This window comes from Triturus cristatus, chromosome 9, assembly GCF_964204655.1.
Source record: "Triturus cristatus chromosome 9, aTriCri1.1, whole genome shotgun sequence".
NCBI classification, from domain to species: Eukaryota; Metazoa; Chordata; class Amphibia; order Caudata; family Salamandridae; genus Triturus; species Triturus cristatus.
The window spans coordinates 382,924,523-382,940,066 of NC_140592.1; the positions used below are offsets into that span (position 1 = coordinate 382,924,523).

The 15,544-nt window shown below is 42.9% G+C and overlaps 1 protein-coding gene across 5 annotated transcripts in view; it reads left to right on the forward strand.

Annotated features, from left to right (window-relative positions):
* RYR1 (ryanodine receptor 1) overlaps window positions 1–15,544 on the forward strand; it is a 1,245,571-nt gene that overhangs the window by 759,478 nt on the left and 470,549 nt on the right. For all 5 annotated transcript variants that reach the window (XM_085625233.1, XM_085625235.1, XM_085625236.1 and 2 more), the window contains exons 64-66: window positions 948–1,029; window positions 3,379–3,509; window positions 14,643–14,963. In XM_085625233.1, coding sequence (XP_085481359.1) covers window positions 948–1,029; window positions 3,379–3,509; window positions 14,643–14,963 — 534 coding nt within the window. The remainder of the gene's footprint in view (window positions 1–947; window positions 1,030–3,378; window positions 3,510–14,642; window positions 14,964–15,544) is intronic.

Below are 15,544 nucleotides of genomic sequence, written 5' to 3' on the forward strand. Positions count from 1 at the left end.
TGCATACATTTACCAGACATTTATGTATTTGCACAATATATTTACTTAGATAATATATGTCTTGTCACCTTTGGAGCACTCCATCAGGGTTAAGTGTAATTGAGCTTGCTGTTCTACTCTACTGTTTATGGATGTTAGAGAAAATCCCATGACAGAAAAGGAAAAGATACTTACCTGAAATTCTAATACTCCATTCTGGGTTTTCCATCTAAATCCATAAACAATCTTCTTGCCTTTCTGTTTTCCAAATGCTTTGGTGAAAAGATGTTAACAATAGTGATCTTTCCATTGTATCTCCTTCAAAACAAACTGTGTTATTGGCTCTGCACTGCATGGTGGTAAAAGGACAGCCTCTGAAATTGCTTAACGGTGCTGTGTAAAATTAGTACAATGCGTGCTCAGAGTATAAAAGGCTAGATTTTATCTTTAATTGTTTTTTTTAAAATGGTGTAGGACAGTGGTGCCTTGTAATACAAATTTGATTACTTGTGTTTGCATTTTAAAACTTAAAAAATAGATAGAGAAAATGTTACCTCATACACATGTTTTCTTTGTAAAAACGTTTTTACAAATGGTGTTCCAAAGATCCTGCATGTGTTAGGAAAGAGTCTATTGTTTATAGATTGAGACAGAATGGCCATGACAAAGTACTGGGATTACAGGTAAGCCTGAAGCCAGTGGAATTTCATGAATTTCCTGGCTCTTGACTGCCTCCACTGTCCTTATGCCTAGGCATGCATGCAAATTCACAATCATAGGACTAAGAAATGTCCCACTTTCAAATACTATGGTACTGCTGCGATTGCATGGAACTCACACATTATTGGTTGTGCTTTCGGGCCATATCCCTTGTTGATGACACCACTAGACACCAGGAAAGGGTTGTGTTGTCGAAAAAATGACAGAATATGTACTTGTAATGGTGTTTCCTTCTGTCTGATTTCCAGTTGACGATGTCCAAGTCTCATGTTACCGGACCCTGTGCAGCATCTATTCCCTTGGGACTACCAAGAACCCGTATGTGGAGAAGTGAGTTCAATTTGGTAACATACCATGTGCGGACTGAGTTAACAATGCTTAAAGTGCCTCTTTTGTCTTAAGTGTTATATTGATAGAAGGGGGCCTTGGGAGCTGATGAACATTACCCACCACAAAGGGAAAGAGTTAAGTCCACAGACAATGTTTCTCACATTTCATCCAAAGACAGCAATTAAAGTACCTGCTGTAGGAAGCTGGCTTTTTATGTGTGTACCAATGTAAGGGCACACCATGCAAAAAGTACAGATGGCCCTTATAGGTTTACAGGACTTAAATAAATAATCCCAAATGCTCTATTTGTGGTAGTGTGGTCAAGCTATTTATGTTACCAAAGGCTAGTGTTAAGCATTTGTTGTATACACAGAGTCAATAAATGAGACACACACTCAAGATGAAACTCAAGACCAATTTAGAAAAATAACAGATTTTTATATAATTTTATACACCAAGATCATCGGAATCAGGTAAGTACTTTCGGATCTATAGATTTTTGTAGTATTAGCAAAAATACAGTCAAATAACAATTTTGAGGTATGAGCCTCGAAATGTGGTAATGTTATCTTCTGAAAGAAACATGCACTGCATTGAATTCCTTGCAAATGGTTTCCAGGGTTCTTCTTCTGGACTTAAGGTGCTTAAGGGCCAAGCTCATGATAAATAGAAACAGATACAATTTAATAGTAAATTATATGTTAATCAAGTGAATATTTTATGTTGTATAAAAGCTTATACTATGTGCATCTTTCTAAGTTTATATTGTGATCTAACTAAACTATTTCACTGGGAATAGCCCACAGGAACCGGTAAACTATTTACATGCGCCTGATAGTGCCCATGTAGAGTTTGATCTTGTTAGCTGGAATGTTATAGCAGATTATAGGAGGAGTTGTTTAATGCACTGTAAGGTTCAACTTGCTGCAGCTCAACACTTCTCACAACTGAGTTTAGTTAAAAGAAGCAAGGAACTACCCAAGTACTAATCATCTAACTGCATGTCTTCCTGTGGTACAGTAGGAAAAGGCTTACCTATGTGCTAGAGCTCTTCTGAGAATAAGACAGCACGTGAGAATTCTATCATTTAGAGCAGAAAATGTGAACAAATGTGTCAGAGAAGGCCGGACTCCAGGGTAGGGCCTGTTTCAAGATACCCAATGCCGCCCGTTGGTATCCATGCAGGCTGAAATTGGAAAAAGTGGATGATTTGAGAAGAGAATATTTGAAAGAAGAAACGATTTTCAGACGGTGACCTACATAGAGAAAGTGTGTGCTGTTTATTCACAGATAAGAATTTTCGAATGACAAAGAGGATGGTGTTTCTCCTCTTGGAGCTTTGAGCCCTGAGAGCTTGTAAAATGTATTGAGTTGCATTGTAGAGTAATGCACTTTACCTTACCTGGCTGAGTGCTTGGTAGTGATGGTATCTGTAGAGTCCTCCCAGAATGAAAGAGAAACAACACATGACAAGCACTGTATACAGGCAGTTATTGTAGCACATCTAAAAACCACACAGAAGTGAAATGGTTATAGGCAGCCAGGGCAAATGATCTATTTGGTCAACTCAGGAGCAACTTGGTGAAAGGAACATAGATAAGGTGAAGGAGGAAGGTAGATTTGGTGCGAGAGGAAGAAGTGGGAGGAGGGTATCTCAGCACAGGCACATAAGGGCCCTAAAATTCCTAAACAGGGAAGATGCCTTTAACCTATCTGACCTGAATGCCAGGCTAAATGCATTGGGAGAAGGGTTAAGTATGCTGGGAGATGAGGCATGTTGTCAATCGCAAGGAATGCGCAAAGGCAGGATAGCCAGTAAAGGAGACACACAATCTACAGTGAAGGATGAACTCAAGGGGGTAAAAGTGAGGAGAAGAAAGTCAGGGAAGGGCCAAAGGCAGGAGCTGGGGGCTCTTGGTGAGTCGTTAAGACCTGTGGAAGTAAAACGCCTGCACACAAACTGAACAAATTGCAGAGCATCAAAGATAAGGCAGACAGCGCTACCAACCAAAACAACTAGGTGACTATAATAAAGCAAACAGTTTCTAGCAGCATGGCACATTCAAAAACAAAAAAGAGTCAAATGAATGCACCGTTAAAGTAATTAAGAATAAATCCGACAACAGTAATGCTTTGCTTTTGGTGGGCAAACAGCCTCACAAGTGAATCCAGAAGGGCCTCCCAAAGTGGTGTATAACAGACTCTTGATACTGGCATCGGATCTTGAAAGCAGGCCAAGATGGCGGGTGTGGAGAGGTGGTGACTATTATGGAAAGGCTCTTTTAGCATTCCCTTACCTAACATTGTATCCTATTTTCCTTTGCCTCCACTCGGTGCCCCTCCTGATAGACAGCGTCCAGCCTTGGGGGAGTGCCTCGCCAGGCTGGCGGCTGCAATGCCTGTGGCGTTTCTGGAGCCTTCTTTGAATGAGTACAACATCTACTCTGTGTATACGACCAAGACGCCACGGGAGCGCGCACGTGAGTATGAGCATTAAAGAACACCCTCCCCAAGAAAGTAAAATCAATAATGAGGCGTATAATAGTACGTGACAATTGAGATTAATAAATATGATCCTTCGTAAGACACTATTCCTTGTAGTGGAAGGGACTTAAATGACATGAATGGACAAGCTTATTTAAATGAAATTCAGTACTCTTCTCTCGCCTTTAAAGTTCTAAGTTTCAAAGTAGAAGGTAGGAAGAGTCTCCTTAAGGTGCATACCTGTCTGCTGACCCACATTTGGCAGGCATCATCCTCTTTTTAATAATTTCATCCTCCAAAAACTGCTCATTCTCACTTCACCTTAATGGGATGACCCTCTTGATCAGCTGACTTCACCCACATTTTAGAGTCAGCCAGTTGACAAGTATTCATGTGCATTTTATGAGTTTGTGCATTGGTACATTGTTAGCAGTATTTGACACCAGCATGGCTTGCACTTAAGTCTGAATTTGGTTGGAGCCAAGAGTTTCTCTGCCGCCATCAAACCGCTTCTACATCGCCCAGGAACCCTAAGGAGGCGGCTTCACAAGTTTACCCACAGCAAAGAAGGGGCCTTATCGAGATTGCACTGACCTGAGAGTGATGCTCCCCCGGCTTCTTTCTTTAGAAAACTGTGACTGTAAAAGAAATACGCAGCAATATACAATATCTACTCATCAGGGAAAGGCAGACCCACTGTGCAATTGCATATTTTTTCCTTTTCATTTTTTTCCATCAGGACATAGTTTTTTTCTATGCAGAAACGTCTTCCTAAGTAACCTCATGAATATTAAAGGTGTTCCCATCTAATCGCACCCTGGAAAGTGATTCTTTTGTTTACTTCCATCATAAATGCAAAGCCACGATTTACATTTATGTCTGTAGACCTGCCTTTTAATTTAAAAAGTGGCTCAATGTATGCCTTTCAGATGCCCACAAAAGCATAGCTGGCATGCATAAAGGCATTTAGTAATGCATAGTTTATACCATGACTGTTTACAGGTAGCAGTAGAAAACCTCATCCAAGGGGTTTGGGAACACATGCAGATTTTGTTGGCAACTCCTCTCCACCTTTTCTCATACAGAAATGGTCAGAGAGCTAATCGAGCAAAGGGCTGAAGTAACCCCCTTTCTAGGATGACATATGGAACAGAACACCCCCAAACGTCATGTCTGTCCAGGGTGAGAGGTTTCTCCATTAGGAAATATGCTTGACAAAAAATGTACACCTTTGAATTGGGTGAATGAAAAATGTAACCTGATATTCCCAGTATTGCCTGGCTCAGCTTTCCAGGCTTGTTATGGGGAATGTTTGTGGAGTCCCTAAACTTGTACATCTATACCTGTGCTTAAGAGTGCATGTATGGATGTAGATTTACAAGTAGGTTTTGTAAATCTGACCCACAGTGTGTGACTGTACTAGTGTACTTCCCCCGCCAAGACCGCCAGTAGCAAAAGGACCAATTTGCATATGTATATGATAAACTGTAGATTGTTGCCCGATCACAGGTTTTGAACTTTTTACCTTCCTGTAGGAGGAAAAACCTGACATATTATTCCTGTCAGTAACCTGGCTTCATGTGGAGGCAGGACCTTATATCACACAAACCCTACTCTTAGGTTTTTATATATGCCAGAGAGCCCGGACAGATAGGAAGGGTGGGGGATTGCCTGGATCTTAAAGGAAGCATTTACATGCTTCCACAAACCACCACATCTCCCAGAATGCGAATTAATGGCATTTGCCAGTTCCCTGACTCCAATGTTTACCTTTGCAGGTGTGCTCCTCTACCACCCCCTGGCTCCTACGGACATTTTTTCAGTCGGCCCGAGCCAACTGCCAGTTGGGCTATCAAAAAACCAAACTTCACCATATTGGGTGATTTCAATTTAAATTTGGAAGATTCAGTAGGCTGGCATGCCTTTGGGCTTCTGCATGATCTCTCTGCTGTACAAATGACTCAAAAGGTATACAGTTCCACCCACAAAAAAGGTCACTTGCTCAACCCTATTTTTACTAAGTATGGTCAGATCACTTCACGATTCCAATAACTCGGAACACTCCCAGTCGTAGTACACATCCCAAACCAATCACCTGGAGACACAGTAGTTGATCAAAACCAGATAGTGAAGAAAGAAAACAAGTCCTCAGCGGACTTGTGCTTGGACCCTCAAGTGGCAAACAACAAGATCACTCAGTGGATTAAACACTTTTTAGACTTAATTATTCCCAAAAAAACCTTAACTCAACATGCTAAAAACAAATCCGCCCCATGGTATACCCCACTCCTCCTGACTCTGAAAAAAGAGTGTAAGAGAGCTGAAAGGGAATGGAGGAAAGATTATGGGAATTTAGTAAATTATACTATTGAGAATTCCTAAGGCGATACCACTCTGAAATCAAAAATACCCAAGAGATGTATTGTGAAAATTAAATCAATGGCACAACCAATTCTTTGCGTGAAATGTTTCAGATTGTGAAATTACTGCTGAAGCCAACCTCAGATATTTCCCTCTCTGGCCCTTATTAAACTCACTGTAATAAACTAGCATGAGTTTTTTTTAAAGAAAATCACTGACATTTATCCAGTATTGTGGTATCTTTCGTGGATTCACATGCCTGAATCATTCCCCATCGTCGAGATGGGAGTCTCACGGCAAAATACAAAAGCAGTGCCATAAATAATAAATAGGCTAAAAAAGGGCCCAAGGCCATCTATTAGTAGCCTATCTATGTCCTTTTTCAAAAAAGGACCAACAGCCAATCAGCTGTTAGCACCCTCTAGAACACTCCCAGCAGACGCAAGTTCTCTTCAGGTTTTCACTGTACGTCGTGTGGAAGGGAGTCTCACTGAGTGCTACTCAGTTTTTTCCTTCTATTCAGCTATTCTGAACAATATGTCAGACAAGAAAGGCCTCCTCCGCCCGTGCAAGACCTGTGGGATGAAGAGGGTCCATGTAGATGAGCTACATAAAGACTGTATTTATTGCCTTTATCCAAGGCATAAGGTGAAAGACTGTAAAATCTGTCGCACCTTTTCTAACTAGACCATCAAGGACAGAGAGGGAAGATTACTTATGTGGCTTCAATCCACAAAAGAACAGGCTCACACTTCGTGTGAGGAAGAAGGACTGGCTTCAACGTCTCATAAAACGGCTAGATCACAGGAAAGATCTTCAGGTGAGGGAAGAAAACATCTCAAGTCTTCCCAAGAAAAGGCTCTAAGTAAAGAGAGGAGCTCCAAACACTCCTCTGAGCAAACATTGTCTGTGCCCTCTACGCCGGTCAAGAGAGAAAAAGAGTGTTCAAGATCCTCTTCTACTGATTCTGTGAGTAGAGAGTACATAAAGAAATCAGTGTCGACTCCGATTTCTCTGTCATCGTGGACGATATGTGTGACTTCTATTGATTTCTATTGTGACAAGACCTTCGTCGTTAAAATCCGTTGATGACCCGTCATCGACGAAAAAACCGTCAGCAGAAAATACCGTCGACGAAGGAACCGCCGACGATGACACTGTCGACGACAAGATCATTGACGAAGACACCGTCGACTACGGCACCTTCGACGACAGCACCGTCAACGAAGACACCATCGACGACGACATCTCCACCGGCTATGACAACACCGTTGACGAAGGAAATTCCTTGAATAATAATTTCTGCACCGTCGATGCCCCCGTCGACGAGGATATCTCAGATCATGACAGTTACAAAGACTTTTCTACACCCGCCTTTGCAAGACTATATTAAAGTATCACCTTTACTACCTTCTCACCTTTTGCAAGGTTATATTGAGGAGGAAGATGATGAGGATGATGACAGACTATATGGGGTAGCTCACAGTCCACCTGAGCTACATGTAAAATGCCAGGATGAGGATGATGAAGAGGAAGATTACCATGAGGCACATTATTATCAGGAGCAATATATGGCTCCACGTCATACCTATCAGTTTAATCCCCGACAGGAACCACACCACAGAGAAATGGCTCATCTACCGCCATCACTGATTCAGTATCTGCAAGCCATGTTACCAGATTACCTACAAAGATTCCCTCCACAACAAATTCTACCATAAAACCCAGTTCCCCAAGTGGAGGTACCAACAGCAGTACTGGAGCCTCGAGTACCTAGTACACCGGCAAATGCAATGAGTCCAGTTCCAGCTGACCATGGAGATCAGAACACTTCCTCTTCGGAAGAGGAAGTGGAAGAAGATGAATTACCTGATCCGACAGCTGTTCAGGATCCTTGTGATGACTATGTAATCCTGATACCATCACCTCTTCCACACTTACCTTCAGATTCTCCCCCAGATGACATCGGGGGGTTTCACAATTTAATGCAGAGGGCAGCGAATAGGTTCCACTTACCTATCACTGTGAAACAAACAGAATGTTATCTGTATGACTTTAAAGAGGACACAAGGAAGGTGGTACGTTCTATTCTGATTATCGACTATGTATGGCAGGAGGGTGTAAAGATTATGAAGACGCCGGCATGCATACCAGCGGTACTGCCTCTGGAAGAGAAAAAATATAGAGCTCCTGAGGACAGTCCATCATGCCTTGTTGGACTTCCAAGGCCAGATTCTGTCATCTCTCAGGCCGCACAGAGACGTTCGAAGAATCCGGCTACGCCAATTACTAATCCTCCAGACATAGAGGGACGTCCGATGGACCTTATGGGAAAGAAATGTTCGTCAATGGCAGCTGCAACAATTCGAGCAGCAAATGCTTTAGCCAATATCGGCCGCCATGACCGTCAAATGTGGTCCGATATGGACAGGACGCCCGAAAGATCTTATTGGATGGTGAACGGGCTGCCTCTGAAACAATTGATTGTGCCCTAGATGTAGCAAACACAAGTTTCAGACAAATTGGCAGGAGTGGCAGTACTTCGACGCCAGGGGTGGCTGAAAGCTACTACCTTCAGACCTGAGGTTCAGGCTAAGATTCTTGACATGGCGTATGATGGAGAGTCACTTTTTAGAAAACATATTGATGAGGCTCTTTTGGCTATAAAGAATGATACAAATACCGCAAAGTCCTTGGGAGCTCTACAGTATAGAAGAGTACCTTTTAGAGGCGCCAGAGGGCGAGGATTCACCTCCTACAAAGGAGGATATCAAAGAGCTCAACAATACCAATAATACCAACCTCAATATCGCCAATCTTACAACACGCCATCGTATCATCAATCATCGACAGCTGGTTGCTCTCGCCAGGGAGGCCGCAAGCGAACACCGCAGCGGGGCCGTGACTCTGGCAGAAAACAATGAGTACGTCAGGGTACCAGTCAAATTTCCCTTCCTGCCTGTGAGTGCGAAAATGTCTGCTTATGCACAGCGGCGGCACAAGATAACATCAGACCGCTGGGTGTTGGACCTAGTCACCAAGGGTCACACGCTAGAATTTACTCAATAACCACCTATTACTCCGCCCTGGGGTTCCCCTCCCCCTCGTCTTCATTTATTGTGAAAAGAAGTCTTGATCATGCTCCTCAAGGAAGCTATAGAGGAAGTACCATTCACTCAGAGAGGAAGAGGTTTCTATTCTCGTTTCTTCCTAATAAGAAAGAAGTCAGGAGAATGGTGACCGATTCTGGACCTAAGGAAACTCAACAAGTTTCTCAAAAAACAGACATTCAGGATGGTAACACTCTCCAATATTCTGGGATGCTTAAACAAAGGAGATTTCATGACTTCATGCAACATGGAAGACGCAGATTTTCATATCCCAATCCACCCAAAGCACCGGAAATATCTACGGTTCACAGTGGCTGGTACCCACTATCAATTCAAAGTGCTTGCGATCTCAGGGGTTTCAAGTTTTTCCATACCTCGACGATTGGCTGCTCAAAGCTGCAACAGCGCAGGAAGCCTATCAGACAATGACAGCTTGTCTCCATCTGTTCAATACATTGGGACTCACTCTAAACAGAGAGAAATCTAATTTACGCCCAACTCAGATAATATTGTTTCTGGGAGCTTCACTGGACACCGTCCAATGCAAAGCATTCTTGTCTCAAGAGAGACCGATGCGACCCCAAAGGTTGGCAAGGACCATTTCAGGAACAAAGTCAGTTTCTGTACGAATGTTCAAATCGCTCCTAGGGATGTGCTCATCAGCAATAAATGTAATACCTTTAGCAAGGCTAAAGATGAGACCTCTACAGGAGGAACTACAGAAACAATGGCAACAAGATTCGGGATCCTTCGAAGATGTAATTCAAGTTACAACAAGGATGGTGGAAACACTTCAGTGGTGGTCCCAAATGACATATCTTGTTCAAGGTCTAACCTTTCTACAAAGTACCCCAGATTTCATTCTGACAACAGATGCCTCCTTGGAGGGATGGGGAGGTCATCAGCAAGATTTGAAAATCCAGGGCAAATGGTCTTCGATGCAGAAAAAACAACACATCAACAGATTGGAACTCAAAGCCATATTCCTATCTCTTCAGGCTTTCCTGCCAAGAATAGCAGCTTCCTCAGTGCTGGTCCATACGAACAATACGGCCAGCATGTACTATATAAACAAACAAGGAGGAACGAAATCCATGACGCTATCTCAAGAAGCGCAGGATCTATGGGAATTGACAACGCTCCATGGCATCTCGTTGAGGGCAGAGCATGTCAGGGGTCTACACAATACCCTATCAGATACACTAAGCAGGTCTCAGTCCAGCTGCCACAAGTGGAAGCTAGAGCAAGCACAGGTGGACAGGATCTTTCAAAGATGGGGGAAACCAGCTCTGGACCTGTTTGCAACGAAGGAGAACGCAAAATGCCAGTATTATGCCAGCAGGTTTCCACTACCGGGGTCAAGGGGGAATACCCTTTTAATGCGATGGTCAGGGATATATGCCTATGCTTTTCACCCCCATCCCATCGATCCCCAGGGTACCAATCAAAATGAATTTGGAATGCTGTCGCCTAATTTTGGTAGCACCACGTTGCCCAGGCAATATTGGTTCCCGGAAGTACTTCTATTGTCACAAGACAGACCCATACGTCTTCATCCGTCACCAACGATGTTATTGAGGAACAAGGGTCAAGTGATTCATCCGGATCCACGTTCTCTTCACTTGCACGCATGGCTCCTGAATTCCTAGAATTTAAGGATTTCAATATTTCACAGGACTGTAGAGTAATACTTGCTAAATCCTGTGCTGAAAGTACTATCAATACATATCATTTAAAATGGAAAAGATTCTGTTACTGGTGCGGAAGGAACAAAGTTCATCCACTGCAAGTCCCTGCTGAGCAGATCTTACCTTACCTACTCTCACTAGCTAAGTCAGGTCTCACCTTCTCTTCAGTAAAAGTTCACCTGGCTGCAATTTCCCAGTACAAGAAATCTGCTCAGATTCCTTCTCTCTGTTCATCTCCTCTCATAAAACGATTCATGAAAGGCCTGTTCCGCGCTTTTCCTCTTGTGCGCGCACCTCCTCCAGAGTGGAAACTCAATGTGGTCCTAGCACAATTGATGAGACAACCATTTGAACCAATTCATAAATCAGAGCTTAAATTTCTCACATAGAGGGTATCCCTTTTGCTAGCTCTTACCTCTGCAAGAAGAGTGAGTGAGATACAGGCGTTTACAATCAAAGAACATTTCCTACGCTTTACAGAGAATTATGCAGCTCTTAGGACAAATCCTAAGTTAATTCCGAAAGTACCAACGCAATATCACCTAAATGAACCGATGCTATTACAAGCTTTCTTACCAAATCCATCTAGCCCAGCTGAACGGGGTTTGCATACATTGGATGTCAAAAGATGTTTGAAATTCTATCTTCACAAAACAAAGGAAATAAGGAAAAAAGATCAACTTCTGGTGGCCTACAGTCAAGGAAGACACGGAACCGCAGTAACGAAAGCCACGATCACCAGATGGGTCGCATCTGTGATACACTTCTGCCACGAAAAAGCGAACTAACCTCTGACAGTGAGGGCTAAAGCATACTCCACGAGAACAGTCTTTGCATCTACAGCCTTGTTTGCTGGAGTGACATTAGACAAAATATGCCGTTCTGCGACATGGAAGAATGTCCACACGTTTACAAGACACTACTGCCTTCAATCTGCACAACGGGAGGATGCAGGGGTTGGACAAGCTGTGTTACGTCATCTTTTTAACTAAGGTCAGATTCTTTAATTTTCATAAAGGAATGCTTTTCTTGTTTTTTCTTTCTCTAATCTTAATTAGAATTTGTGATGAAGTAACTGTATTTGGCAATTTGTACCTTAATATGATTGTACCTTAATATGATTTGTGATGCATATTTGGATGGTTACGTCAACGCTTACTGTTTAATATTTCAATATATTATAATGCTTGGCACATGCATTGTGTGAAAGATTGTGGATAACTATTGGGAGTTTAAAATGACATGTCTCCCGCCTTCCGCTAACGACAGTACAATTTGGGTACTGCCTGCTATTCTGATTCAGGCATGTGAATCTATGAAAGTTACCTCAATACTGGATAAGAAAACAAGTTACTTACCTGTAACTACAGTTATCCAGTATTGGTATCTTTCACAGATTCACATGCAACCCACCTCCTCCCCGTGGAGTCAGTTCTCATTGATTTACTTCCAACATGTGCTTGGAAAATCTGAAGAGAACTTGCCTCTCCTGGAAGTGTTCTAGAGGGTGCTAACAACTGATTGGCTGGAGCCAACTTTTGGTCCTTTTTTGAAAAAGGACATAGGCTGCTAATAGATGGCCTTGGGCCCTATTTTAGCCTATTTATTATTTATGGCACTGCTTTTGTATTTTACCGTGGGACTCCCATCTCGACAACGGGGAATGATTCAGGCATGTGAATTTATGAAAGATACCAATACTGGATAACTGTAGATACAGGTAAGTAACTTGTTTTCTTAGTCAGCATTTCACGGGTTAGATAAAGACTCAGGTTCCATTTTAACCAATGGTAAGCAGGTAAGTAGAGGAAAGCAGACTCGCAGAATTCCCAAGCCTTATGCTGGACAGTTTCACAATCTTATTTAGCAAAGTTAAATCAGGATCCCCGCTTCCCTGACGCACATTCTTTCCAAGGCTGAAACTATTATTCACTTCTATGCGAGAACTGGCTAATCTTTCCTTGGCGAAGGGAATAGTGCCCCATCATGGAAACATGCTATGGTAAAAGCCCTCTTGAAGAAACCCATTCTAGATCCCCTTTGTCCAGGTAATTATAGACCCATCTCGCTTCCTACTGGACTAAGCAAAGTACTAGAAAAACACATACATCAGTACCAATCATACTTCTAGAAGTAAACAATGTCCTCCATATCACCCAGACAGGGTTTTTTCCAAACCACAGTACAGAAACCACCCTTCTGGTGTTAGTGGAAGAATCAAAAATGCTTCTTGATCGAGGAGGTATGGCAGCCATCATACTCCTCGACCTAACTGCAGCATTTGATACGGTAAGCCATGACATCATTATTGAAAGAACCAACAGTGCAGGGGTCACAGGATCTGCATTAAATTGGCTCATCTCTTTTCTGAAAGATAGAATGTTTCAGGTTTTCGATAAACTCTGCTCATCGCATATCTATCCTCTGAAGTGTGGAGTACCTCAGGGCTTGTCACTGAGCCTTAAGATTTTTAATCTATACATGCACCCACTTGCAAAGATGTTATTGTCATACGTCATATCTATTGTATCATATGCCAATGACGCCCAACTGGTGTTTTCCCTTATCCCTGGACAGAATGCCCAATCCCCCTCACTGACACCTTGTCTGGAGAAAGTAGCAAGCTGGGTGTCCAAGTTTTTCCTCAAATTAAATGGGGATAAGACTGAGCTCATGCTGCTAGGCAACAACATTCACCCCCATCTTAGGCTAGGCTGGCCGGATTGCCTGGGCATGCCTCCAGTCCACAAGACGGTTATTAAAAGTCTGGGGGTATGGTTGGACAAATCTCTGTCAATGGAAGCACAGACAGCGAAACTCTTGGGCAGCTGTTATGGCATTCTTAGAATGCTTTGTAAAATTTTACACCTGCTTCCATCCCTTTCCAGAAGGCTAGTGGTCCAGGCACTAATTCACTCTCGCCTGGACTAAGGGAACTCATTATAATTGGGAGCACCAAAAGCCATAACCAAAAAACTCCAAGTGGTGCAAAACAACGCAGTCCGAACACTGCTCAACATCCCTAGACACAATTCAGCCCGGCAGGCCTTGGCCAGTCTCCACTGGTTACGGGTAGAGCAGAGGGTTTTTAATTTTATTTATTTTACGCAGTTTTATATAGCACAAACTTGAACCGAATCGGATATCAGAGCGCTTTACATAGCACCAGTGGCATTACATGAGGACACGTTCATTTTTGTTAGGCACGGAGAGATTAAGTGATTTGCCCAGAATCACAGGATGTTCAACGTCATTGCCGAGAGTCGAACCCAGTTCCCCGGATTCTAGGTCGACTGCCCTAGCTTTTAGGAAAACTCCTCTCCCCAAATTCAAAGCCCTACGCATAGCACTTCTAACCAAAGGCCCTTTCATCCTGCGACCTTTGATTTCACCTTACATCCCGACCAGAACCCTTCGATCCACCAATGCTAGATTGGCCACTGTCCTAATCATTAAAGAGGGAGAAGAGGAGGGTGTTCATTCGGCTACAATGTGGCCTAGCTGTGGAACACCCTACCCCATACAATGCAGTTCATGCACAATAAAAAAAAATCGGAAATCCCTAAAACCTGGTTGTTCGATAACTTAAACCTTCTTGAGCGTAGTGGTGTAGTCCATGTGGCGTTGCTAGCGCTGGGATGCCCAAGGGTAGCCATGCTCGCTATAAATGTGCATAGAATAGATTAGAATAATGTCTGTAGAATAATCACTTGATCAGTCAGTTTTTTGCCTTGATTTAGTGTTGCCGCACTTAAAGTAATTTTAAAGAACTTATATTGTTATACTGCAATTGTTACACTTTTCATGACATCTATGCATGCTCTAGAAATTATGACAGTTCCGTATTTATATAATTTGAATGTCCTTACCCCCAGGCAACCCTAAGCTTGATGCCTTGACCCCACATACTTATTTTTATCTTTTATCACAGTCTCATGTAATCTCTCTCTCATTCCTCTACTACTTGCAGTTCTGGGATTGCCTGACCATGTGGAGGAAATGTGCCCTGATATTCCAGACCTAGAGAGCCTGATGAAAGAGATTGGCAGTCTGGCAGAATCTGGTGCCCGCTACACTGAGATGCCCCATGTAATTGAAGTTACTTTACCAATGCTGTGCAATTATCTGCCCCGATGGTGGGAAAGAGGGCCTGAGAATGTGCCTGACGACTCCAGCCCCTGTTGTACATCTGTCACCTCTGAGCACCTCAATGCACTGCTTGGCAACATCCTGAAGATTGTTGTCAATAACCTGGGTATTGATGAGGCCTCCTGGATGAAGCGACTTGCAGGTATGGGCATAACATAAAGGGGAAGCTCCTTTAGCTGATCTCACACTCGCCATACCAGAGTCGCATTCCGCACAAGTGTGCTTCTTCCACAACCATTCTAAAGCCTGGCTTCACCAGTGTTCTTATGCATTGTTCAAGCAACTGGATGAGAAATAACTGAACACATGATAGAGGCCTGCTTTACTTCACTCTGTCCATGTAGCCATCTAGGTACCCAACTTTCTGTCTTTCCCTGCTTATAGATTTCGTCAGCTGTCTGTCTTCGACCCCCCCGCCTCTATATTCCACCATCTTTCACATATTTCTCTCTCCAGTCATTCTTTCTTCCTCTCTTTTCTAGTTTACCCCATCTATCTTTGAAGTCTCTTTCTGAACTACTTCTTCTTTTCCTGTGATAATATTCCACCCTATGCGCACCCTTCTCCAAGAGACCTGTTGCTGTGGTGATTTGAAATCAAAACGCACGTCTGTACTCCATCTCCCTTCATTTTAGAGACATTTAGTCAGCATTTTCCACAATCACAGAGCCAGTCCTCCTCCTCATGTGAGGATTCCAACTAACATACACCTTATGAAGTGTT